General features: G+C 46.8%; 1 protein-coding gene across 1 annotated transcript in view; it reads right to left on the reverse strand.

The window, feature by feature from the left end:
* The window catches only part of CSRP1 (cysteine and glycine rich protein 1), a 115,555-nt gene that overhangs the window by 18,273 nt on the left and 70,157 nt on the right, over positions 1-27,125 (reverse strand). Inside the window, exons 4-5 of the mRNA XM_073666627.1 lie at positions 17,196-17,325; positions 8,010-8,103 (exon numbers count right to left, since the gene is read on the reverse strand). Of these exons, the coding sequence (XP_073522728.1) occupies positions 8,010-8,103; positions 17,196-17,325 (224 nt within the window). The remainder of the gene's footprint in view (positions 1-8,009; positions 8,104-17,195; positions 17,326-27,125) is intronic.

Consider the following 27,125-nt stretch of genomic DNA (forward strand, 5'->3'; position numbering starts at 1 on the left):
CCTGCCCTGAAGCTAACTCTTCCTGTGGGGAGCTATAACATCCTTGCTGCAATACCACCAGCTTCAGAGGACTGTTCCACAGCGGCGGCCCCCCCTTTTGCCGCATTCCACAGGTGGCGTAGTCGGACACTTTAATTAAACCTACACATCTAATTTCCCTTGGATTGACCGCCCTGGGTCACGGACCGGGTCACCGCCACTGTGACTACAACCCCCAGCATCTACCGGCCCGACACCGGGTACCCCACGGCCCAGGGGGCGCGTCAACTTTGGCGTAGTCGGCAGAATTTCATGCCCATTGCCACTGGGTACTGTGCGCCTTAGCGAACTGTGTCGCATACCGTGGTGAAGTTTTGTGCCAATTGCCGCTGTTTCCCGCCATTTCCGAGTTGCCGTGTGAGAAGAAGAGGGGCGTAACCGCTGGAAGCGCACGAAGCCCAAGCCCCACCTCACGCACTGACACAGCGTCAGGTCCTGGAAGGAGGTCGCCGTGCCAGGAAGCGTACGCCCTGACGTCAGACGCAAGGGAACGCCAGGTCCTGCACCGGGAACTGCTAGTCGAGCAGTTCTCCTCCTCTCGTACGAGGGACCGCAGCCGGCTCAACAAGCGGAAGGTAGGCCGCGGTTCACTAGGGGGGAGGAAGATGCCCAACATGGAAGAGGGTTCAGCCGCAGGCGCGGCCGCTGCCACTGTAATGCCGTTATCAATGCCATACATACCGGGGGCGGCATGGTTGCCCCAGTACTCAGGAAAGTCGCACACCCTGAATGACTTTGAGGAAAGATTGCGCAGTTTGTTTAAGTATACCCCCTGTCTGAGGAACAAAAAGTCAGCATCCTCATAGGCCAGCTAATGGGTGCAGCCCAGAGAGAGGTGAAGTCCTGGCCAGGCAGAGACAAAGGCACTGTAAAAGAAATACTGGCCTGATTAAAGGATACCTTTGACACCCGCACTGTAGCGGAAATTAAAATGAAGTTTTACGGGTGCAAACAAAGAGTACAGGACAGTGTACGGGACTATGCTCTTAACCTGCAGGAGGCACTGCGAGCCATCAAACAGGTAGACCCTGACAGTGTGCATGATGAGAACAGATTGCTAACTGAACAGTTTATTGAGGGACTCCTGTCCAGCGCTCATAGGACGCAGCTGCGCATTATGGCTCTGCAAAACCCTGATCTGGACTTTGCAGAATTTAAAGACAGAGCCATCAGGGTGCTGCGGGAATCAACACCAGGAGACGCTGCATCCCACCGGCGCCCAGCTATCACCTACCACCAGGGGGTGGCATCCTTTTCTCCAACACCTGTGGAGGCTGACGCTCAGACGCTGGACAATGACCCGTCTGCAGACTTGCGCCTTCAGGTCCAAGAGCTGACCAGAAGCGTGGCCGCGTTAACCAAAACCGTGCAGGCCCTGCAAGTGTCTCCCCAGGAAAAGATCGAGCTGGCTTCCAGTCCAGATGATGTCCCATGACGAAGACAGAAAAGGATTCCACCGATCAGAGGGAGGAACAGCGATCACTACGACCAGGACGGACAACCCATCTGCCGCCGCTGTCAAAAGGCGGGACACTACGCAAGATTCTGCAATTTAAACGGGCAACACCTGGGGCAGAGGGCCAACCCCCAGGAGTAAGATGACCATGCCCACATAGCTGGCAAGACAAGTACGTGGGAGGACGGCCGGTCCTACCCGTCGTGCTTGATGGCATCCCAATGAGCGCGTTGCTGGACACTGGATCTCAGGTGACAACTATGCCATACATTCTTTATAAACAATACTGGACTGATTCAGACATTACCCGCCGTCCAAATGAGCATCTGAGCATCTATGCCAGCAATGGTCAGCCCTTGCCTCAGGTGGGGTATAAAGAGGTGACCATAGAAGTCGGCAAGGTAGAGTTGCCATCGCAAGGAATGATAATTGTTGATATTGATCGCCGAGAAAGTCATCCCATGATAACCTTAGGCACTAATGTTATAGAAAATTGTCTTTCAGAAATTATTGTCTTGTTACAGCAGGTCGCGGAAACTGCCAGTTCCAGTCAGCAGCGGGTTCTGCAGAGAGAAATCAGAGCCCTGATGAGAAGACAATAGGTAGAACTGTCTGGTGGTGAAATTGGCAGTGTCAGGATGAGTGACCCATTCCCCATTGCCATGCCCCCTAGAAGTGAAATGTTGATATGGTGTCGGGCAGCAATCGGTCTCAGGGGTCGAGATTACCAGGCCCTGGTAGAGCCCGTATACTCTGACAGTAAGCCCACCATTTTGACAGCCAGGGGGGTGGTTGATGTCCGCAATGGGAGAGTGCCGGTCCGCATCCTGAATTGTGGGGAGGAAGAGGTCCATTTACCCTGGTATGCTACCCTTGCTAAATTATTCACAGTTAGTAACAACTCTATAAAGGCAGTGGGACCATGGCCTCCATCCAAACCGGCGGAGGATAATGGCTCTAAGGGACAGATGGAGAATTGGTGTCAGAAGCTACACGTGGGCACTGACTCCTCCCCTCAGCACCAAAAACATGGAGTATACCAGGTGGTCCAGGAGTATGAGCGGATCTTCAGCAAACACCCACTAGATTTTGGGCAGGTAAAAGGGGTACAACACCATATTCCCACGGGAGATCATCCACCCATTAAAGAGCGGTACCGGCCTGTACCCCCAGCTCACTATCAATGTGCCAAAGGGATGTTACAGGAGATGAAGGAGGCTGGGGTGATAAGAGATAGTTGTAGCCCCTGGGCAGCCCTATTAGTTCTCGTCAGGAAAAAGGATGGTACAATGAGAATGTGTGTTGACTACAGGCAAATTAACCGCATTACACATAAGGATGCCTACCCGTTACCCAGAATTGAAGAGTCCCTAGCTGCATTAAGATCTGCTAATTATTTCTCTACTTTGGATCTCACCAGTGGGTATTGGCAGGTTCCTGTAGCAGAGGCGGATAAAGAAAAGACCGCATTTACAACGCCGATGGGCCTCAGCGAGTTCAACTGCATGCCATTCGGGCTCTGCAACGCCCCAGGAACCTTCCAGCGGTTGATGGAGTGCTGTCTGGGACACAAGAACTTCGAGACTGTCCTGCTGTACCTGGATAACCTCATTGTCTACTCTAAGTCCTATGAAGACCAACTGAAGCACCTGGCAGAGGTGTTTGAAGCCCTAGCTGAGTATGGCCTGAAGGTGAAGCGTCCAAATGCCACCTGTTGATGCCCAAGGTACAGTACCTAGGTCATGTGGTAAGCGCCGAAGGTGTAGCACCAGACCCTGAAAAGGTCACCGTAATCAAGAACTGGCCAAGACCCTCCACTATTAAGGAAGTGTGGCAGTTCCTCAGGTTAGTAGGCTACTACCGAAGGTTTATCAAAGGCTTCACCAAGATAGCGGCACCCATGCAGGACCTTCTAGTAGGCCAGTCCAGGAAGGCCAAAACCCCGAAGCCTCCGTTCAAATGGGATAAGCCAGAAGACGAATCCTTCACCTGACTAAAGATGGCCCTCACGGGAGACGAAGTCCTGGCCTACCCCGACTATGGCCAACCCTTCGTACTCCATACGGATGCGAGCAACGTGGGGTTAGGAGCAGTGCTGTCCCAGATACAGCAGGGCAGAGAGAGAGAAATTGCCTATGCCAGCAGGAAGCTCTGGCCCACGGAAAGGAACCCAGATAACTACAGTTCCTTCAAGTTGGAGTTCCTCGCCGTAGTCTGGGCTGTGACAGAGCGCTTCAAGCACTATCTCGCCTCCTCCAAATTTACGGTCTTCACGGACAATAACCCGCTGACGCACCTGGAAACTGCGAAGCTTGGTGCCCTGGAACAACGATGGATGGCACGACTATCTAACTACGAGTTCACCATCAAGTATCGGGCTGGGCACAAAAATGCAAATGCTGACGCGCTGTCCAGGATGCCCAACTTGCCAGAAGGGGGAGAAGACCTGGAAGAGCTGGCAGAGATAGAGATACCCGCTTTCTATCGTCATGGGGTGACCCAGTGCTCCCATTGTGTGAAGACCAGGTGCTATGCCAATAGAGAGGTCACGTTCAACCCATTGCCCCACCATGGATGGGCAGAGACACAGGATAGTGACCCGGCTGTCCACCTGGTAAAGGAGTTGCTGACACAGGCTGACTCGTGCCCTGATCCAGATGCTCCACAGGAGACCAAACAGCTGTGGAAGGAGAAGGGCAAGCTGTTCATCTATGAAGGGAAGCTGTGTTGAAGGAGTATCAACCCCCGGACACATGAACTGGTCTGGCAGGTGGTAGTCCCGAGGCGGGATGCGTCAATGGTCTTAGAAGCGTACCACGATGGAGCAGGACACTTCGGATGGAAGAAGTTGGAAGTCTTGCTACGTGAGTGATTCTACTGGGCTGGCATGAGGAAAGCAATCGAGAGATGGTGTCAAGAATGCGGACCATGCAACCTGAGACGAAAATACCGTGACAGCCAGAGGGCTCCCCTGCATCACTAAACAGCCACTCGAACTGGTAGCCTTGGTCCACGTGAAGCTAGCCCCAAGCAGGTCAGGCTATGTCTACGCTCTCACCATCGTAGACCACTACTCCCGGTTCCTGGTAGTAGTGCCAGTGAAAGACCAGACGGCTCAGACGGCAGCCAAGGCATTTCAACAGCACTTCTGTCGACCGCACGGTTACCCTGACCGTGTGCTTACTGACCAAGGTCCAGCCTTCGAAGCGGAGGTGTTCCAGGAATTCTGCAACCTGTACGGCTGCAAGAAAATCAGGACAACGCCGTATCACCCCCAAACCAATGGGTTGTGGGAGAAGATGAACCAGGTGGTGATAGACCTGTTGAAGACGTTGCCCCTGGAAGAACGCAGCCTGTGGCCAGAGAAGTTGCCAGATCTGGTGGATCTATATAATCACATCCCGGTGAACTCCACCAATTGTACACTCGCTTACCTGATGAGGGCAAGACCTGGTAAGCTACCCATTGACTTGGATGTGGGGGTCCTAACATCAGAGACAACCTCACCAGATGCGGATTGGGATACCGAGAGGCAGCAACAATACCGCAAAGTGCAAGAGAGTGTTGAAAGAAGCTTGTCCCAGGCAAGACAAAAGCAAGAGAAAACTTATAATCAACACGCACCTGCTGTCCCCTTGTTACCTGGAGAACAAGTCCTTAAGAGAAAGAGACGACTCCACAAACTAGATGATCAGTGGGAGGTAGAGCCGTACACCATTCTACCCTCGAGTTACGATAACACCAAAGTGTGCCTCATCAGCAAAGATGGAGGAGAAACTTCAGCGGCAGTCTCAAGAGACAACTTGAAGATATGTCCTGAGCAGTTAAAACACACTAAAGAAAATCAAGACAACCCTCAACCCACAGAAGAAGTGGAGGAGGTGGTCCATACAGTACTCGGAGAATTTCCCCGGTCGTGGACACATGTGGACAATGCAATTGTAGTACCGGTCCTTACCTTTCTCCAAGCAGCCTCACCGGAAGCTGCAGAAGTCCCAGAACAGCTGGAAGACCAGTCGGCCCCAGAGACAGAAGTTTCATTATCAGCAGACCAGGAGAATCAACCCTCTGCTAGCAGTGAACCTGTCGTACCCATGGTGAGCCAAAGAATTCGTAGGAGATTACCCAGCCTACCAGTGTTACCTCAGAATACCTGTAGTGTAGTTCCCACTGAACCCACCACACCAGGGGTAGACACAAGGGACCAGGGTAGAGCAGTGACTACAAGTGTACTACGTAGATCGACCAGGAGTACAAAAGGTCAGCTCCCTGCCCGTTGGAGAAACTAAAGAATTAAAGTATAAGAGAACTAAATTGTATGCTGTATATAGTTACCCGTAAGGGTAAAGCAGAAAGGTTGTGTTTTCAAAGTGAATTGCAAAAGTTGGTCATGTGTGCATTTAGTTACCCGGTAAGGGTATAAAGACTTGTAGGTTATGGACGGTGAATAACCAAAGAACTTTCCATTGTAAATAGTTGCACTTATTAGAGTGTCCCCTTATTGGTTTTATGATTATAACAAATGACCTCAGAACAAAAACCCGTTTGGCGTGGCCGAAGACGTGGTCCAACACCTGGATCATCTATGCCCTGCAGCCATGCCCAGGGCCTACGTTGAGGGTTTGCGGACGGGTCCCTCATGTTCAAGTTGCACCTTGCTCAGTGGAATGGACACCTGGTTGCAGATTATACTGTAACCTGTTAAAGACTGTAATGTTAATAATTTTCTGGGTGCCTTGTTATTGTTATTTGTTACTTTTGAAAAATATTCTCAGTCCGGGAGTACTGAAATTAACTAGGGGGGAATGTGGCACCCCAGGGGTCCGGTTGCCACAGTGGCTTTGCCTCCTTAAAAAGAGGTAATGCCATGCCTGGAAGCAAGCAGGGATCCCCTAGAAACTAAACATGCAACACTTTCCTGGCTCCAGACCAGCAAGGGGAGATCCTCCCCTTGGCAACAGGGATCTGGGGGCGGGGTTAGTGAGTCTTAGTGTGAGGAGTTGAGTTTAGGACGTCGAAGAGTCAAGAGCTAGGGACTGGAGCTGGGGTAGCTCGTCCTAGTTAGAGAAACACAGAGGACCGGACACCGGAGTCCGAGGCTGTGGGGCACTGAAGGCCCAGCAGCAGATACTGTAGGGCAGGAGATTGAAGGTCTCCTGGCCCCATCAGACGCCTGGAGGCTCAGCAGCACAGAGGGACCGGCACCGCTACGTGGGAGCAACGCATGAGTAAAGCCCGAGCTGCAAGCCATACGGGTGAGCACAGAACGTTACACTCAGGGACGTGGGCTATAGCACCGCTACAGGCAGCAAAGCCAAAGAACATAGTGAGAAGGCGAGGCCTACAACTTCACCTGGCAAGGAGGACTCAATGTTTGCTTCCAGGCTGACCGGACTCTTACCTCTAGCCAGTACCCCAATCCAGGCTTGCCTAATTGTCATCAGCAAAGACCCTGGGACTGAACTATACTGACTTTGTGGTTATTACTGCACTATGACACCCTGCACAACCACCAACATCCACACCCTGCCCTGAAGCTAACTCTTCCTGTGGGGAGTCATAACATCCTTGCTGCAATACCACCAGCTTCAGAGGACTGTTCTGCAGCGGCGGCTTCCCCCTTTAGCCGCATTCCACAGGTGGCGTAGTCGGACTCTTTAATAAAACCTACACATCTAATTTCCCTTGGATTGACCGCCCTGGGTCACGGACCGGGTCACTGCCACTGTGACTACAACCCCCAGCATCTAACGGCCCGGCACCGGGTACCCCACGGCCCAGGGGGCGCGTCAAAAGCAATCTTCATATAGCATATGACAACTGTGGCCCAATGTAAACATAATCACCACTTGAGGATCAACAATGACAGATTTTTTTTCTAAGAATATAAGTTGGATGTCACCTTTAATGCAGCTCTGTGGTAAATTCTGACTTTGCACACCTTCATCAACTATTTTTACACTGTTTTTGGTGTGCTAGCCTCTGCTTGGATTTGGATTTTAGTTAGACTTAAATTAGCAAGATTTTTTAGAACTGTTTGTCACAAAATTACATGAAGTGGGATAATCACTGTATAGAGCAGGTTTACGAGTTTCTCTGCTCCAAATAAAACTTTGCCCAGGGCTAAAATAAACCAAAAACCTCAGTCAGTCATACTCCCCTACTATCACCCACCTAGATCCAGCTCAGGTCACTCTGTGTTCTGCTCAGAGACAGTAAGTGGTGATGTCTCTGTTTCCCCAGCCATCAGACCCTTGTGGACTGTGTTTACTCCAGATGACTGCACCAATCTCAGGCCGGCGGTCCGACATTTGGTTCCAGGAGTTTCTTTATTTCTTTTCATATTAAATCCCATGGGGCAAAGTTTAATTTTGCCTGGACAACCTCATTAATACAACTGCAATCTTCAACTTTGGTGTTATGTCCAATCTTATATTGATGTTACTTCTCCCAAATGTTTATCTTGCACTGTAATTGCGTTACATAAATGTACCAAAATGTAGTATCTACTTACCCTTGCAGTAGATTTCCCCATCTTTATCTGCCAATGTTGTGGACTCCAAACCTTTCCCACACTTAGCACAACGGAAACAGGCCTTATGCCATGACTGAAAGAGAAAGAATACCTTTTAGCCAAGTGAATTTTTAAAGCAGATTTGTGACTATACCAACCATGGCCACCATAGTGTCCGGTTCTTTAAAGGGAATCTGTCAGCCTGTTTTTGCTATGTAATTTGAAAACATCATGATACAGGGACAGAGACCCTGATTCCAGTGATATATCACTTACTGGGCTGTATTTCAATTAAGTTAGTGTTATATCAGCAGTAGATTATCACTAGAGGACTAGTTGTCTTGTGACACGTATTCCTCCTGCTCTGTGTAACCATACCCCACCACTCATTTAAAGAAATCTGCCTATGCACAGTGTACACAGAAGCCTGCAATCGGTGATATAGACGGGATTATACACAACTCAGCATTCAGAGAACTGCCAGATCTGCAGCAGAGGAAACAGCGATTTTATTAAAGTCACAACATGCAACCCAGTAAGTGATACATCGCTGGAATTAGGATCTCTGGCCCTACATTATGCTGTTCTCAAATTACATAGCAAAACCCTAGTGACAGTTTCCATTTAAACACTTCTCACAGTACTTGTATTAGGTTTCTAAACTTCATCTGTCCTTTGAAAAACGTTTATTGCTGTTTTCTCAGCAAACATATGTCATGTTAAGAACTTGGTTCAGCTGGCTTGTACTTCATCAATATTCTGTTTCACCTCCTTCTTCCCCATCATGGTAATTGACAGCCAAGACTTTCCTGAAGTCTGGGTAAATACTATGTTGTACAGTAGATATAATATTCTTCTATGCAGAATTACCCTTAATTAATGTAGTTCTTGCATCAGTTGGTGTTTGAAACTTATTCCACACTGAAAGTGCTCTGCTACTGGAAGATGAGCCATTTTTTACTATAGTGCTAGAAAGACTTCTACTAAGCATGTGCAAGATTTCATCAACAGGTGCAGAGAGGAGTACATAGAGAATTGCAATCAAAAAGACGAACATGAATAAAAGTGGTGTTGCTGAAAGCATCAATTTGTCCCACAAAACACAGCTTCTTCAGCGTAAAAATAAAAAACCTGTAGCTCTCAAATACAGCGATGCAAAAACAATATTTTTTCTATAAAATTGTTTTTATTGTGTAAAAGCGACAACCCATAAAAAAAATTATATAAATGTGGTATCTCTAATCATACTTACCTGAAGAATAAAGCAGTCTATCACTTTTACCACACTGTGAACAGCATAAAAAAAAACCAAAACAACCTCTGAGTTGCCGGTTTTTGTTCATTCTGCCTCTCAAAAATCGGAATAGAAAGTGATCAAAAAATATAATTTGCCCAAAAATAGTGCCAATAAAAACTCCAAGTCGTCCCGCAAAAAAACAAGCCCTCACATGACTGTCAGCAGAAATATGGAAAAATCATAGCTCTCAAAATCTGGCGATGTAAAAGCTTGTTTTTCTAAAAAAAAACTGTATAGAAAAAACTACAGAAATTTAGCATTGCTGTAATCGCACCGACCTGAAGAATAAAGTCGTCTAATCACTTATACCGTACGAGGAACGGTGTAAAAAATAAATAATTTGCAATTTCTATGAATCACCTTAAAATACTCACTACACCCCCAGAAGAATTCTTCGAGAAGTGTAGTTTCCAAAATGGGTCACTTGTGGAGGTTTCTGCTGTTTTGGAACTTTGGCGGCTCTCCATATGCGACATGGCATCTGCAATCTATTCCAGACAATTTTGCACTCCAAAAATCAAATGGAGCTCCTACCCTTTCAAGCCCTGCCATGTGCCCAAACAAGAGTTTCTGACCATAAATGGGGTATCTCTGTACTCAGGAGAAATTGCACAACAAATAGTATGGTACATTTTCTCCTGTTACACTTGTGAAAATGAAAAATTTGGGGCTAAAGCAAGATTTTTATTTGAGAAATGTATTTTTCCATTTTCATGGGACAACTATAATTCTGCGAAGCACCTGTGGGTTCAAACTGCTCACCATACCTCTAGATAAATTCCTTGATGAGTGTAGTTTCCAGAATGGGGTCATTTGTGGGGGTGGCGGGGTTCACTGTTTAGGCACACCAGGGGCTCTGCAAACGCGACATAGCGTCCGCTGTGTATTCCAGCCAATTTTGCACTCCAACAGTCAAATGGTGCTCATTACCTTACAAGTCCTGCCATGTGCCCAAACAGCGGTTTTACACCACACATGGGGTATTGATGTACTCTGGAGAAATTGAACAAGAAATTATACAGGCAATTTTCTCCTGTTACCCTTGTTAAAATGAAAAATGTGGGGCTAAAGCAACATTTTTGTGGGAAAATGTAAAATATTCATTATTTTCCTTTTACATTGTTTTAATTCCTGTGAAGCACCTGAAGAGTTAATAAACTTCTTGAATGTGGTTTTAAGCACATTAAGGGGTGCAGTTTTGAAAATGGTGTCACTTTTGGGTATTTTCTGTCACATAACCACTCATAGTCACTTCAAATGTGATGTGGTCCCTAAAAAATAGATTTTGTAAATTTTGTTGGAAAAATGAAAAATTGCTGATAAATTTTTAACCCTTCTTAATTCCTAACAAAAAAATGATGCTAATGTAAAGTATACATATGAGAAATGTTATTTCTTAACTATTTTGTGTGATATGACTATCTGATTTAATGGCATAAAAATTCAAAGTTTGAAAATTGCAAAAATTTCTATTTTTTTTGTGAAATTTTTGATATCTTCAGAAATAATCACAAATAATATTGTCAAATATTTACCACTAATATGAAGTACAACATGTCATGCAAAAAAAAAGTCTCAATCACTGGGACACGTGAAACATTCCAGAGTTGTTACCTCATAAAGTGATGCATGTCAGATTTTAAAAATGAGGCTCAGTCATTAATGTAAAAAAGTGGCTCAGTCCTTAAGGAGTTGACCTATTATTAAAGTATTGTTTGCAGCTCCCGTGGCATCTGGTTTTGAACAATGTACAGATCCCTAACACAGCTCCTTACATTGCTTATATTGTAGTTGCCATTCGAGGATACTGCAACTTAGCCATTTTCACTTCAAACCTCCATTCAGATGATGTATGGATTGTAAAAATTGACACTGAACAAAAATGGATGCAGCACATGAATGAAAAATAATTTTCTGTCCAGTGAAAAAAATCTTCCATTTCTAAAACGTCAAACTTAAATTTGCTTTTATGAAAGACGTATTGCTGCCTCTTTTTGCTTACTTTATTAAGGGTAATTCATCAGTTTTTTTAAAAATAATTATTATTTAATAATTATTTAAAAAAAAAGTATTTTAAAAATAGTTTAAAATTAATTATGCATTTTTTTCACATGCATTATCCACTACTTTTACAAAGATGCCTTCATCCTTAGGATAGGGCATTAATGTCTGATTGGTCAGCGTCCGACACCGGGCACCACTGCCGGTCAGTTGCTATCAGTGGCGGCGGTGGCCGCCGGCTAGAAATATTTAATTGTGGAGCTTGGTCGTCTACCTGTAGGGGCCGCCATGGGGTATTACACATCCACCTCCTATTGAATTAAATACGAGGCGGAAGTGCAGTAACAAGCCTTGGCCACTACAAGTAGATGGCCAAGCTCCGTAAGTAAGTACTTCCGGTTACCAGCAGCTGCCTCCACCACCGATAACAGCTCATTGACAGGAGTGCCGGGTGATAGACCCCGGCCGATCAGACATTGATGCCCTATCCTAAAGATAGGGCATCAATGTAAAAGTAGTAGACAACCTCTTTAAAGGGGTTGTCCGGTAAAAAAAATGGCAGTGTGTTTTAATGATAAATACAACCTTCTTTCTAATTACCTGGCGCTGCTGATACTGCCTGTGAGGGGCATTATCGGTGGCTGCAGCCGGCGCTGACATCCGCTGATGTCACGACAAGTTGCGGCTGCAGCCGGGGGTCTCTCTTCCGCATTCCACAGGTGGCTGCTGGGTTGTGGCGGGGTTATTCCCCTGCGTCACACCCGGCATCCACCGCACACTCTCCCTGTCCTCATTCACTGGGAAAGCGCGCAGTGGATGCTGGGTGTGACGCAGGGGAATAACCCCGTCCACAACTCAGCAGCCACCGCAGGGACCCCAGAGCTGAGTCATGCCTCACTTGTCGTGACGTCAGCATGTGGTCACGTGCTGCCTGTGAGCGGCCGATAGCGCCGCTCACAGGTAGTATCAGCAGCGCAAGGTAATTAGAAAGAAGGTTGTATTTATCATTAAAACACACTGCCATTTTTTTAAAAGTACCGGACAACCCCTTTAATGATAACTACAGTCCCGGACACCAGAGACACACAGCAAGCCGCCTGGGGACCAAACACCTTTGACCTACTGACAGCTGTGATTAGTCTTTCTGCTGCAGTCAGACCAATCACAGTGAATGATTCTGGTTTAGCCTGCTTTCTCAGATCTGACCTTCTCAGTGATATCATAGAGAAGACCATAGTCTCAGGGTAATATCCTCTGTCATTGGAGACAGCAGCATCTGGATGGTTAATAGATGAAGGGGGCATCCTCTTTAATGCCATTAGGAGGTCCTGATGGTTACAATTGCCACCACAGAGTAAGTAATGGCCTTGAGACTTGTCAGCTATGGAGGCCTGTTTGACCCTACTGTGAAAAGCGTCTAACAGACTGTTAGTGTAAGACTGGGGTCACACGTCCATCGATTCTTTCATGAAAGAGAATCAGGCCGATAATGCTAATGTCACTCAGCTCAAACTCTGTCAGAGTTTAATCCGAGTGTCACCTTAGTGTGATCCGATTCTCTCACAAGAGAGAATCGTAGCACTGATGTGGAGAAGATGGAAAATTTAAACTTGAATCGGTGCTTGTGAGCCGATCATCGGATGCACCCGCACATCCTGCATATATAAAAAAAAGTTGTATCACTGAAAACGTCATCTCGTCCCGCAAACCTGAAACCCAAGCCCTCAAATTTCTGTTGGCAGAAAAATTTAAATATTTATAGTTCTCAAAATATGGCGATGCTAAAACCAATATTTATTTTTTTTTAAAAAAATGCTTTTTAGTTTTGAAAGTATACAAAACATAAAAAACAAATATTGCTAATCATTATTCATTCTGTGTCAGAAAATTTTTAATAAAAAGTGATTTAAAAAAGTGTTATGCATTGAGAAATGTTACCAAGTACCCCACTCCGGACTCAAATCTGTTAACAGAGAAATAATGAGTTTCAATGGTAGGCTGCATTCAGATGGACGTATTTCACGGGTCACATACACTCGTGTGTCTATGAGGCTGTGGGTTCAGGTCGGGCGACACACGGTGAATCTGGGTATTGTGGTCCGCATACAGTCGGTGAAATTGGCCTATCTGAACCTGGCCTTTTTGTAGCGCAAAGTCTCTGGAAAAACAACATGGTATCCAGAAACCAATCCAGTAATCTCAGAGTACCCAAATCCAAATGTACCCTTTCCTTTCTGAGTCCCATAGTGGGCTATACAGCAGTTAGCATCCACATGTATGGCAATGGTGTAGCAAGAAGAATTCACTTAACTTATGCTCTGCATGTTGCCAGAAGCACAATCTGCACACAAAGTATTGGACACTAAGGTGATATATTTGCACATTTTTCACTCTGTAACATCCACTCCATGCTTTATTTGGGAAACAGATGTGGGACCAAGTTAGTTACACACTTGCAGATTAATTTTTCCCATGAGCTGCTGAAACCCGCAAGTGACTTCATTATGAAAACTACACCCCTCAAATAATTCATCTAGGGATACAGTAACATTTTTTGACTCACAGGTGCTTAACGAAAGTTTATAACAGTGGAATATGAAAATTAAATATTAAATTTTTTCCACAAAAAAATGTTGTATAAAATCCAAATTTTACTTTTTTCACCAGGGGTAATAGGAAAAAATGGACCCCACAATTTGTAAAGCAATTCATGCTATGAACTATACAGTAACCAACATGTGGTCGCAAGCTATTGTTTGTGAACATAGCAGGGCTTGCTATTTGGTAGTAATAGTTTGTGGGTGCCACTTCCAGAACCACTGAGATGATAAGACAACGGAAAATGCTCAAAGTGACCTCATTTCAGAAACTACACCCCTTAGGGAATTAGTCAGTGGATGTAATTTGCAATTTTACCACATTGGTGTTTTACCTATTTCAAATACGGCACTCACCAGCCACATTCGAAAGCTGTAAAATATACTTTATTCCATATATCTGCACAAAAGGTGGAAGAAGATACAGAGCAGATTGCTTAAAGAAGTTGTCCACTACTTTTTCATTGATACCCTATCCTTAGGATAGGGCATCAATGTTTGATTGGCCGGGGTCCGACACCCAGCACCCACGCCGATCAGCTGTTACCAGTGCCGGCGACCGCCGGCTGGAAGTGCTTACTTGCGGTGCTTGGCCGTCCATCTGTAGTGGCCGTTGCGGGGTACTGCACATTTGCCTCCTATTCAATTCAATGGGAGGTGGATGTGCAGTACCCTGCAGCAGCCACTACAGCTAGGTGGCCAAGAACCGCAAGTGAGTATGGTACTTCCGGCCGGCGGCCGCCTCCTGCACCGATAGCAGCTGATAAATCAAATAGGAGAGGATGAGGATATGCACACAAACAATACTTCAAGCAACAATCTACTGAACAATCTCCAAACGCCAACTCCAACCATGAACTACACGTCCAACTCCAAACTAGGCAGCAAGAACTAACACTGGAAATTCCTAAGTGCCAGAGGCGAGTATATATAGCAGAGGGAAATGGCCAACACTGAACAGCTGAGACAATCCAGATAGGAAAGCTCCACGAGCTTCAATTGAGCAGATTAACCTTTGCACTGCTAGCAAGGAAAAAAACTGCACTGTTTAATAAGATGGTGAAGTACTTCTAACTAGTGCAGGAGTTCGTGAAACCAGATGCCACAATATTCTGGCCCCTCTCTGTTGCAGTATCCCCTTGACAGTGCCATTGCTGAAAGCATGAAATGAGAAGGGGTTTTCTTTGTTAAATAATGCCCTTTATAGTCAACTATCTGCTGGACACCTGTTTAATGAATAATTAGACTTACCCGTGATTGAATTCTTGTTAACTAAAGTTTTGTAGTCTAAACTTTACCTTTGCTCTTAAGACTTTCACTGGGGCATACTCATTTTTGCAACATGGTCTTGAATGAATTTGTTTTCAAACTTACTTTTTTCGGTATGCAAGTAACAGATTTGATGGCAATCATTTGTGAGAGTATTTTGCAGTCTGATATCTCATAGAAAATGTTGATTCTGAAAGGAAACTAAAAGTTTTCTGACAAATATGTTGGAGTGTACTTATTTATGCTGAACGCTGTATATAGACTGTGTATATATAAATATATATACAGTTGAAACCAGAAGTTTACATACACTATATAAAAAGACACATATGCATGTTTTTCTCAATATCTGACATGAAATCAGAATAAACCTTTCCCGCTTTAGATCAATTAGGATTACCATGATTTTTAAGATTTCCCAAATGACAGAATAATGAGAGAGAGAATGTTTTAAGGCATTTTTATTACTTACTGCAAAGTCAAAAGTTTACATACATTTCATTAGTATTTGGTACTATTGCCCTTAAACTGAATGACTTGGGTCAAACGATTGAGATATGCTTCCACAAGCTTCTCACAATAGTTGGTCGGAATTTGGGCCCATTCCTCCTGACAAAACTGGTGTAACTGATCCAGGTTTGTAGGTCGCCTTGCTCGCACCTGCCTTTTCAGCTTTGCCCATAAATTTTCAATAGGATTGAGATCAGGGCTTTATGATGGCCACTCCAAAACATTGACTTTGTTATCCTTAAGCCACTTTGTTACCTTTTTGGCAGTATGCTTCGGGTCATTGTCCATTTGGAAGACCCATTTCCGCCCAAGCTTTAACTTCCTGGCTGATGTTGCTTCATTATTGCAACATAATCTTCTTTTCTCATGATGCCATGTATTTTGTGAAGTGAACCAGTCCCTCCTGCAGCAAAACAACCCCACAACATGATGCTGCCACCCCCATGTTTCACAGTTAGGATGGTGTTCTTAGGCTTCCAAACTTCTCCCTTTTTCCTCCAAACGTAACGATGGTCATTATGCCCAAAAAGTTCAATTTTAGTTTCATCAGTCCACAGGACATGTCTTCCAAAATTAAGGTCTTTGTTCCTGTGTGCATTTACAAACATTAATCTGGCTTTTTATGTTTCTTTCGGAGTAATGGCTTCTTCCTGGCAGAGTGGCCTTTCAGCCCATGTTGATACAGTACTCGTTTCACTGTGGATATTGACACAATCTTACCAGCTTCCACCATCAACTTCACAAGGTCTTTTGCTTTTGCCCTTGGCTTGATATGCACATGTCGGACACAGAACCAGTCTCCTTCCTGAGCGATATGATGGCTGGACATTCCCATCTTGTTTGTACTTGTGCATAATTGTTTGTACAGATGAACGAGGCACCTTCAGGTATCTTGAAATTGTACCCAAGGATGAGCCAGATTTGTGCAAGTCCACAGTTCTCTTCCTGATAGCTTGACTGATTTCTTTAGACTTTCCCATGATGCCACACAACGAAGCAGTGTGTTTCAGTTGTGCATTGAAATACATCCACAGGTGTGTCTCTAATTAACTCAGATGTTTCCAAAAAAAAGGCAAAGAATCCAAAAAAATCAAAAGCTTCCAAATGCATGGCATCATCATATCGTCAGTCCAGAATTGTTTAAAGGCATAGTAATGTTAGAGTATGTAAACTTTTGACTTTGCAGTAAGTAATAAAAATACCTTAAAACATTCTCTCTCTCATTATTCTGGCATTTGGTAAATATTAAAGATTATTTTAATCCTAATTTACCTAAAATGGGAAAGGTTTATTCTGATTTCATGTCAGATATTCATGTCAGAGAAAAACATGCATATGTGTCTTTTTATATAGTGTATGTAAATTTCTGGTTTCAATTGTGTATGTATGTATGTATACATATTTATATATATATATCATGCAATATAAATTATTGCTTATTGCTTTTCTACCTACAGTATTTATCTTAAGGTTTTAGTAAAATGGCAAGCACTGACTTTTAGCTGCACTTACATTTCCTCCTCCAATAACTTTCTCAGCAGCGTACACAGACTTTGAGCAACGTGGACAAACATCAGCATGTGTTGCTTTCTCAGCAAACTTAGAAGCATTTGGGTTGTTTGTTGGCTGGAATCTGGAAGCCCTGAAAAAATGTACCAAATTTAAGTATTAAAATAAAGTAAAAATTACATTAACATGAAAGCAAAATTGAAAGAGGATCTTTCACCAGTTTTCGCATGTTAAACTGGCCACATGGTAGAATAGTGGCTGGAGTTCAGTAGCTACAAAGATCAGGCCTTAAAGCAGGACTGTCTATCTTTACATCTAACTGGAAAAAGTATATCCTGATCTTTTGGGGACATATCCTTTTTCCCCGCTACATGACACCTTATCCATGGTAAATGCCGTGCATGGGACAAAGTACATGTCCCCAGAGACAAATTTCTAGTAATACCACCTTGGATTTATAATAAATTATAACCTAAACTTTACAATCTAATTTCTCTGCAACGGAGATGAGAGAGAAAAGACATTTTAATAAGCTCTGCAGTTTCTATTCTATGATGTGGCCAGTTTAATAAGCTAAAACTGGTGAAAGGTCCTCTTTAAGGTGTTTTCCAGGTTTAACAATTTTTAATTCACAAAATAAGAAAAGCTTCTTAATTTTTTTTACATATACAAGTAATTACAAAATATCTAAAATAAAATAATTTGCTATAAAAATGTTTGAAAGGGATATCCTAGCTGAAACATGTTTGGCACATTGATAGACACTTGCTACACTCTCAGTTTTAACTTTTTTTTTAAGTTGTTTAGTGAATCGACCATCGCAACATTGTGTGGAAGAGAGTTCCATAGTCTCAATGTAGTAATAAAAATCATTATTTGTGATGATTAAACCTTCTTTCCTCTAGACATTGAGAATGTTCTCTCTTGAGTTGAGTTAAAAGATTTGCAGAACCCTAGTCCAGTATACATGTAGGTACTACGCTGCAGCTGATTCAGAGAAAAGCGATCTTCCTCAGCCGACACTTGATTGCCAGCATCTATGTGTGTTCTGTGATTACTATGTCACCAAGGTATTATGATATACTTTGTGTAGTGACATAATGATGCTATGGGGGTCTAAAAATCACAAGAAAGTTCGCACTGCCCACGGACATTGGGACCAAAGATACACTACGTAAGATTGTCCAGAAAACCCTAGGGAGCCCTGATTTAAAAAAAAAACCTTAATCCAGATGAATTCTCAAGATAAGAAGAAGTCAAAAAAATCCATATCCCGTATGTTTGTGCGGTGTTGTGGTGCTGCTCATTTGATCTGCCTCAATGAGGTACTATTATATGCCTTTTTTACTTTAAGCTCTAGTCGCACCTTACTGTGATATCATCATGTCTTATTAATTTTTGCACTTGCACTTTATTACATGGTATCTTTTTGTGTCCTTCCTGGGTGGTATTTTATGCACCCTCTAGGGTTTGATCAGTAACAATATGATCCTGCTTGTACTGCTGCAACACTTACAGCACAGTACCTATATGTGATCTGTTTCTTATCTACAACAGATAACATAGTATGTACTTTGGATAGTCATTCTCTCTATATCTGTGAATGTTTTGTCTTTCAGTTATCTTGAGAATTCATCCGGATTAGTGGTGATTTTTGAACACAAGGCTCCTTAGGGTTTTCTAGGGCACGACGACGGTAAGTGGCGCCAATCTTGCGTGGTGTATCTATGGTCCTAACCTACGTGGGCATGTAGGGCTATTGAGAGGGCGCTGTCTATGGAAATTATCAGATCCTTTCATTACCCTGTCCCCTGACCTATCTAGTTCTGTAGTTCACTTTGCACAATAGTGAAGATTCAAACCACTTGGGTGATTATATATTGTTATGGTTAATATTTTATAGCTTTTTTTATTATCATTTAAGACAATTTATATCTCAGCTGAATAACTTTGTTTTTCGTTCCTTGCTTAGTTAGCATTTAGTTTTGTTTTGTTTAAAAATTGCTAGTGAGTATGTAGCTAATTTGGGGAACTGTTTTAAACATTGCCTGGTTTTATAAGTGCAAGTGTAGGTTATTGGAGAATTGACCTTTTAATCTTTATGCTTGTTGCTGAAATGACTGTAATGCACACGCCCGGGCTGAGCGGCGTGTGCGTGTGATTCCACTGGACCGTGCCGGAGAGTGAATGCCTGGAGGGGCTTAACTAGGTATTCACCCGATCCGACCAGGGTCGCACGACGGCATATGACGCCAGTGCACCCAGGAGGAACCGAGCAGAGGGACCAGGTGCTACTCCAGGACAGACCCCGGACACGGCTGTTGACCCACACAGGGGAATACAGGAACAGACTGGTTAGGCTGGCTCACAGACTGATGGGAATAGGCAGGCACGACTGGTATGCAGGCAGGCGGGTATGCAGGAAGGGGGGTACAGGCAAGCACGGCTAGAGTGCAGACAGGAAGGCACTAGCAGGTAGGAACACAGGCGGGATAGGACCCAGTACACACTGGGACTCTGGAACAGAACCACAGATGTGGCGGACAAACACAGCAGAGTGAGGCCGCCCAGAGAGATGAGCGAGAGCAGGGCAGGACGAGACCGCCCGGAGCGGTGAGCAAGAGCAGGGCAGGACGAGACCGCCCGGAGAGGTGAGCAAGAGCAGGGCAGGACGAGACCACCCGGAGAGGTGAGCAAGAGCAGGGCAGGACGAGACCGCCTGGAGCGGTGAGCAAGAGCAGGGCAGGACGAGACCGCCTGGAACGGTGAGCAAGAGCAGGGCAGGACGAGACCGCCTGGAGCGGTGAGCAAGAGCAGAGCAGGACGAGACCGCCTGGAGCGGTGAGCAAGAGCAGAGCAGGACGAGACCGCCTGGAGCGGTGAGCAAGAGCAGAGCAGGACGAGACCACCTGGAGCGGTGAGCAAGAGCAGAGCAGGACGAGACCGCCTGGAGCGGTGAGCAAGAGCAGAGCAGGATGAGACCTCCTGGAGCGGTGAGCAAGAGCAGAGCAGGACGAGACCGCCTGCAGCGGTGAGCAAGAGCAGAGCAGGACGAGACCGCCAGGAGCGGTGAGCAAAGGGTAAGAGCTGAGCGAGACTGCCGGAGCAGTGAGCAAGGAGTCAGAGCAGGACGAGGCCGCCTGGAGCAGTGAGCAAAAGGGTCAGAGCGGAGCAAGGCTGCCAGAGCAGTGAGCAAAAGGGTCAGAGCGGAGCAAGGCTGCCGGAGCAGTGAGCAAAAGGGTCAGAGCGGAGCAAGGCTGCCGGAGCAGTGAGCAAGGAGTCAGAGCAGGACGGACAGGGCTCTGTTCACACGGAACAGACAGGAAGGGAAAGGCAGAGCCAGATACCCACAGGGTATTTGCAGTGAAGTAGCAAGTGGACCACAAACTCACAAACGGGAGTACAGAGACAACAAGCAGGAGTTAGGTACGAGTTCAGACTCTGCAGAAAAAGGAAAGGAACGGACATAGAGGCAAAACAGGTAAAGGATAGGAGAGAGTTCAGACTGGAACTGAGTGTACGGAAGAGACCGACACTGCAGCGGGATACAGGAGCGGGTCTGGGAATACGGCCCCCAGAGAGGCGGGACGAACAGGCAAGGAGCGTGTTCAGACAGGACAGACAAGATACAGGAGCGGGTCTAGGTAATCGGCCCCTAGAAGGCGGGAGGAACAGGCTAGGAGCGTGTTCAGACAGGACAGACAAGATACAGGAGCGGGTCTAAGTAATCGACCCCTAGAAGGCGGGAGGAACAGGCTAGGAGCGTGTTCAGACAGGCCTAGAAATACAGCCTCCAGGATAGGCAGACAAGAGAAACACAGAACGGGACCTGGCACCTTCAGAGTGCAAGCACACACTGAATGAAACACAATGCTCAGGCAGGGATTGATTGGAGCAGCTGGGTTATATACCAGGTGACAGACAGCAATAGGCTGAGGATGCACAAGGGGTGTGACCCACAGCAGGTACAAAAAGCAGGAAGTGATCGGGCGCCGCCCTTAAGCAGCAGAAACAGACACAAACAGACAGCATGGAGGGAAGCCAGAGAGACATTCTGGACTGGAGATCAAGTGCGCGCTCTTGCACAGTGGGAGATGGACCACTATGCAAGGACGCCACCAGGTATGTTACAGTACCCCCCCCTTACGCCCCCTCTTCTTCAGGCCTGCCAGAATCTTCCGCAAGGAATTCGAGGGCCAATCCTTCACTTCAAGGAGATCACTTCCACTGTCCACAGGAAAAACTGGTCTCATCTGGTTAGCTAGGATGCTACCTCCTATCCAGCCATCCTCAGCAACAGACGAAACGGGTGGAGTACCAGGAACAGCACACAAGGAAGTCTCTCTCCACATATTTTCAGGTGGCACCCCAGAGGGTACAGGAGACAACTGGAAGTCCTCCACCGGGTTGGAGGGGAGCAGAGACTTGGGGGTAATCTCTGCTTCGAGGTACATCTTGTCAAATTCACAGGAAGAAATAGACGGGTTATCAGGTACAGGGTGAGAAAAAGTCACTGTCTCTTTGTTATCTGGTGGTACCCCGGAGGAGTCAGGAAACAACTGGAGGTCCTCTGCCAGGTCAGAAGAGTGCAGAGGCTCAGGGAAAACATCTGCTTCAGAGTACACTAGGTCGGACTCACTGGACGAAGCAGGCGAGGTATCGGGTACCGAGTATTGGAAAGTCTCTGTCCATTCACCACCAGGTGGCACCCCGAAGGGTTTTGGAGACAACTGGAGGTCCTCCGCCTGGTCGGAGGGGTGTAGAGACTCGGGAGTAACCTCTGCTTCGGAGTACACTAGGTGGGACTCACTGGACGAAGCGAGCAAGGTATCAGGTACAGAGTATAGGAGCGTCTCTGTCCTTTCGCTACCAGGTAGCACCCCGAAGGACTCAGGAGACAACTGGAGGTCCTCCGCCAGGTCGGAGGGGTGAAGAGACTCATGGGTAACCTCTGCTTCAGAGTACACTAGGTCAGACTCATTGGATGAAGCAGCCGAGGTATCAGGTACCGAGTATAGGAAAGTCTCTGTCCATTCGCTACCAGGTAGCACCCCGAAGGGTTCAGGAGACAACTGGAGATCCTCCGCCTGATCGGAGGGGTGTAGAGACTCAGGGGTAACCTCTGCTTCGGAGAACACTAGGTCGGACTCACTGGACGAAGCGGGCGAGGTATCAGGTGCAGGGTATAGGGAAGTCTCTCTCCAATTGTCCTCAAGTGGTATCTCGGGGGATTCAGGAGGCAACAGGGGGTCCTCCGGTGTGAATTCTGGGTGGGCAGCAGTCTCTTCGGGCAGGAGAACTGGTGCACTACCCACGCACATTACCCGTTGGGGCTTCTCCGGGATACAGGGAGATGAAGCTTCAGTAGGGACTTCAAGGTTGGGGTCAGGAGGTCTCAGGGAGGACAGACCCTGGCGTGACGGCTTGCCTCTACGTCTAGCACGTCTGGACTGCCTCTCGAGGTTGGGAGAAGTATTCCGGAGAGTGTAGTCACCCTGTGAGGATTCTGGGTGGGCAGTACTCTCATTGGGCTGGAGGACTATTGCGCTACCCACACACATTACCCATCGGTGCTGCTCCGGGATACTGGGAAGTGAAGCTTCAGCAGGAGCCTCCGGGTTAGGATCATCGAAGACCATTAGAAAGGCCACCAGGAAGGCCATTATGTCTAGGACGATAGGATCCTGTGCGTCCCATAGGGGAATGATCCAATTCAAGGCATCACCCGCTAGGTAAGACATCATGAATCCCACCTTAACCCGATCTGTGGGAAAACATAGATGGTAGAACTTGAAGTGTAGCATGCATTGCTCCACAAATGCACGACTCTGTCTTGGATCCCCATAGTAACGTGGCGGATCCGCAGGAACGAGAGCTGATAGATCCATCTGGACGGGTGCGTAATTCACCTGGAACTCAGCTAAGGAAAAAAAAAATTATTTATTTATTTTTAATGCACGTATTCGCTGGAAAACATCTCAGAGAGCGAAGGCCGTGGGGCTCAACGGGAACCATGGCCTGAACATGCTGTAATGCACACGCCCGGGCTGAGCGGCGTGTGCGTGTGATTCCACTGGACCGTGCCGGAGAGTGAATGCCTGGAGGGGCGTAACTAGGTATTCACCCAATCCGACCAGGGTCGCACGACGGCATACGACGCCAGTGCACCAAGGAGGAACCGAGCAGAGGGACCAGGTGCTACCCCAGGACAGACCCCGGACACGGCTGTTGACCCACACAGGGGAATACAGGAACAGACTGGTTAGGCTGGCTCACAGACTGGTGGGAATAGGCAGGCACGACTGGTATGCAGGCAGGCGGGTATGCAGGCAGGGGGGTACAGGCAAGCACGGCTAGAGTGCAGACAGGAAGGCACTAGCAGGTAGGAACACAGGCGGGATAGGACCCAGTACACACTGGGACTCTGGAACAGAACCACAGATGTGGTGGACAAACACAGCAGAGTGAGGCCGCCCAGAGAGGTGAGCGAGAGCAGGGCAGGACGAGACCGCCCGGAGCGGTGAGCAAGAGCAGGGCAGGACGAGACCGCCTGGAGCGGTGAGCAAGAGCAGGGCAGGACGAGACCGCCTGGAGCGGTGAGCAAGAGCAGGGCAGGACGAGACCGCCTGGAGCGGTGAGCAAGAGCAGGGCAGGACGAGACCGCCTGGAGCGGTGAGCAAGAGCAGAGCAGGACGAGACCGCCTGGAGCGGTGAGCAAGAGCAGAGCAGGACGAGACCGCCTGGAGCGGTGAGCAAGAGCAGAGCAGGACGAGACCGCCAGGAGCGGTGAGCAAAGGGTCAGAGCTGAGCGAGACTGCCGGAGCAGTGAGCAAGGAGTCAGAGCAGGACGAGGCCGCCTGGAGCAGTGAGCAAGGAGTCAGAGCAAGACTGCCGGAGCAGTGAGCAAAAGGATAAGAGCAGAGCGAGACTGCCGGAGCAGTGAGCAAAAGGGTCAGAGCGGAGCAAGGCTGCCGGAGCAGTGAGCAAAAGGGTCAGAGCGGAGCAAGGCTGCCGGAGCAGTGAGCAAAAGGGTCAGAGCGGAGCAAGGCTGCCGGAGCAGTGAGCAAGGAGTCAGAGCAGGACGGACAGGGCTCTGTTCACACGGAACAGACAGGAAGGGAAAGGCAGAGCCAGATACCCACAGGGTATTTGCAGTGAAGTAGCAAGTGGACCACAAACTCACAAACGGGAGTACAGAGACAACAAGCAGGAGTTAGGTACGAGTTCAGACTCTGCAGAAAAAGGAAAGGAACGGACATAGAGGCAAAACAGGTAAAGGATAGGAGAGAGTTCAGACTGGAACTGAGTGTACGGAAGAGACCGACACTGCAGCGGGATACAGGAGCGGGTCTGGGAATACGGCCCCCAGAGAGGTGGGACGAACAGGCAAGGAGCGTGTTCAGACAGGACAGACAAGATACAGGAGCGGGTCTAGGTAATCGGCCCCTAGAAGGCGGGAGGAACAGGCTAGGAGCGTGTTCAGACAGGACAGACAAGATACAGGAGCGGGTCTAGGTAATCGACCCCTAGAAGGCGGGAGGAACAGGCTAGGAGCGTGTTCAGACAGGCCTGGAAATATAGCCTCCAGGATAGGCAGACAAGAGAAACACAGAACGGGACCTGGCCCCTTCAGAGTGCAAGCACACACTGAATGAAACACAATGCTCAGGCAGGGATTGATTGGAGCAGATGGGTTATATACCAGGTGACAGACAGCAATAGGCTGAGGACGCACAAGGGGTGTGACCCACAGCAGGTACAAAAAGCAGGAAGTGATCGGGCGCCGCCCTTAAGCAGCAGAAACAGACACAAACAGACAGCATGGAGGGAAGCCAGAGAGACATTCTGGACTGGAGATCAAGTGCGCACTCTTGCACAGTGGGAGATGGACCACTATGCAAGGACGCCGCCAGGTATGTTACAATGACTATATGTCCATATATGCTGTTACCAAATATTTGGTCAATTTTACCAAGCCAGACTTGTTCACTGGCTTTATAGTCCATAGCGCCAATGGGAAACCTGTGCAAAACACAGCATTAATTAATAAACAACACAAAACATGGAAAAATGGGGTGAGGAATATGTCTAAACCAAATTGGCAATACCCCAAAAAAGGACTTGTAGAACAGCATAGTAAGGACTACCAAAGCAAAATTAAATAGGACACAAGGAGAACAAAAAACTTCGAAAAAACGTCCTGAGTCATGAAAATACAAAATCTGTGATTAGCGCTAGTGTAAAAAGTGGAATCGCCAGCCATTCACTAACATAGTGATGGCTGACGATTCCGTCCAGAGCTCGTCATTTTTTCAGCCCAAAAACGGTGCATGCAGCTCCATAGCGGAGCCCAACAGCGGCACTTCCGCTCGTTCGTCACCATTGGGAATCAATGGTGATAAGAAAGATGGCCTCATCTGTTCTTTCGATCGTTTTTGATATCCTCGTACAGATGTCAAAACAGAGCTGGTGTTAAACCAAGCTTACCTGTATGTTTTATATTGTTTCTGCTGCCCTATACACTGCCAATATGATGTAGTGTTGCCATTTCCAAGTTGTTTTGATTTTGCATTGCTATATGTGGGTAATACTCTTAGATTACCTTGCAAGCAACAATTGTGTATGTAAACCCAGAAATATGTACCATCATAAACCTGGCTCTCAAAAACAAAAGGAGAAAAGAGAGCGTGATGAAGAACAGGATAAGCTTAACCCCTTAATGACTGCCGTAACGCATTTTCACGGTGGTCATTAAGGGTACTTATTCCACATCGCTGTGAAAATGCGACGCTGCGGAATAAGTAAATAGCCCGGCGGCAGTGATTCCTGCGGGTGTCAGCTGTCTGTGACAGCTGACACCCTCAGTATCGGCCCTGGCCGGTCATGATGCAAATCTGGGCAGATTAACCCCTTAAATACCGCTGTCAATCGTGACATCGGTATTTAAGTTGTTACAAGGGGGTCACAAGACCTCCTTAGTAACCATTGAACCTCCGCGATGAGAATTGCAGGTCCCGATGGTTACCATGGTACCCTGAGATCATGTGATGATCCCAGGGTACAGTGGCTGTATATGAATTGACTTTTCAGAGAGGAACTAGAGACGACACATTAAGGCGTCTCTCAAAATACCAGGACCCTACCAATGTGAATACCTCTCTAAGGGACATCCGTCTGTTTATGTGTGGGATAATAAGATCCTGCTGCAATTAAAACCACCTGTGGCATAGAGGTGGAGTGCTCAGTCAAAGCTTACACATAGAAACAGAAAAAACTGACTGCACTTCTAAAACAAGAAATAGGTGTGAACAGGTGTGACGTGGCAGTGGGCTTCATTCAGTCTGATCAGAATGTTAAACTAAGAACCTCATGTTCAGTTATATATATTTTTGCCGAGAGGCATTAGATCAAATGTATGATTTTTTGGAGGTGCGGTCCATGCTCCTTTTTTTGCATTACTAAGATTAATATGCCTTTAAACAATTCTGGACTACCCATATGATGATGTCATGTGTTTGGAAGCTTTTGGATTTTTGGCAATATCTGAGTTAATGTAGTAGAGGCGAGAGAGCTTTTAAGAGAACTCTTACATGATATTTCAAAGATGGAGAGAGACTGCCGTCTGCTGGCCAGACACAGTCAAACAGAACCAACACATACAAGAGAAGTTGAAGGGAGAGCAGATTTAGATGCTGGACCCAGTCAGGTGACTTCCAGGAAGGAGCTCCTGAAGATAAGAGGCCAGCACGCCAAGCCTGAGGAGTTTTTGGCGCCAAGCATCAAAGAGGATCAGACGTGTTCTCTGTGTGCTGAGAAGCCCCGCGTGGCGTGCCCAAGCAAGAGGCACGTTAGGTGCCACAGCCGGGTGCCGGTGGAAGAGCTCCAGATCCCTTACAGATGTGACCCGAGTGCTGTGCCTGCTGCAGAGACTCG

Source organism: Phyllobates terribilis, unplaced genomic scaffold (assembly GCF_046119375.1).
Source record: "Phyllobates terribilis strain yellow unplaced genomic scaffold, ASM4611937v1 Scaffold_2__4_contigs__length_985480577, whole genome shotgun sequence".
In the NCBI taxonomy this organism is placed as follows: domain Eukaryota; kingdom Metazoa; phylum Chordata; class Amphibia; order Anura; family Dendrobatidae; genus Phyllobates; species Phyllobates terribilis.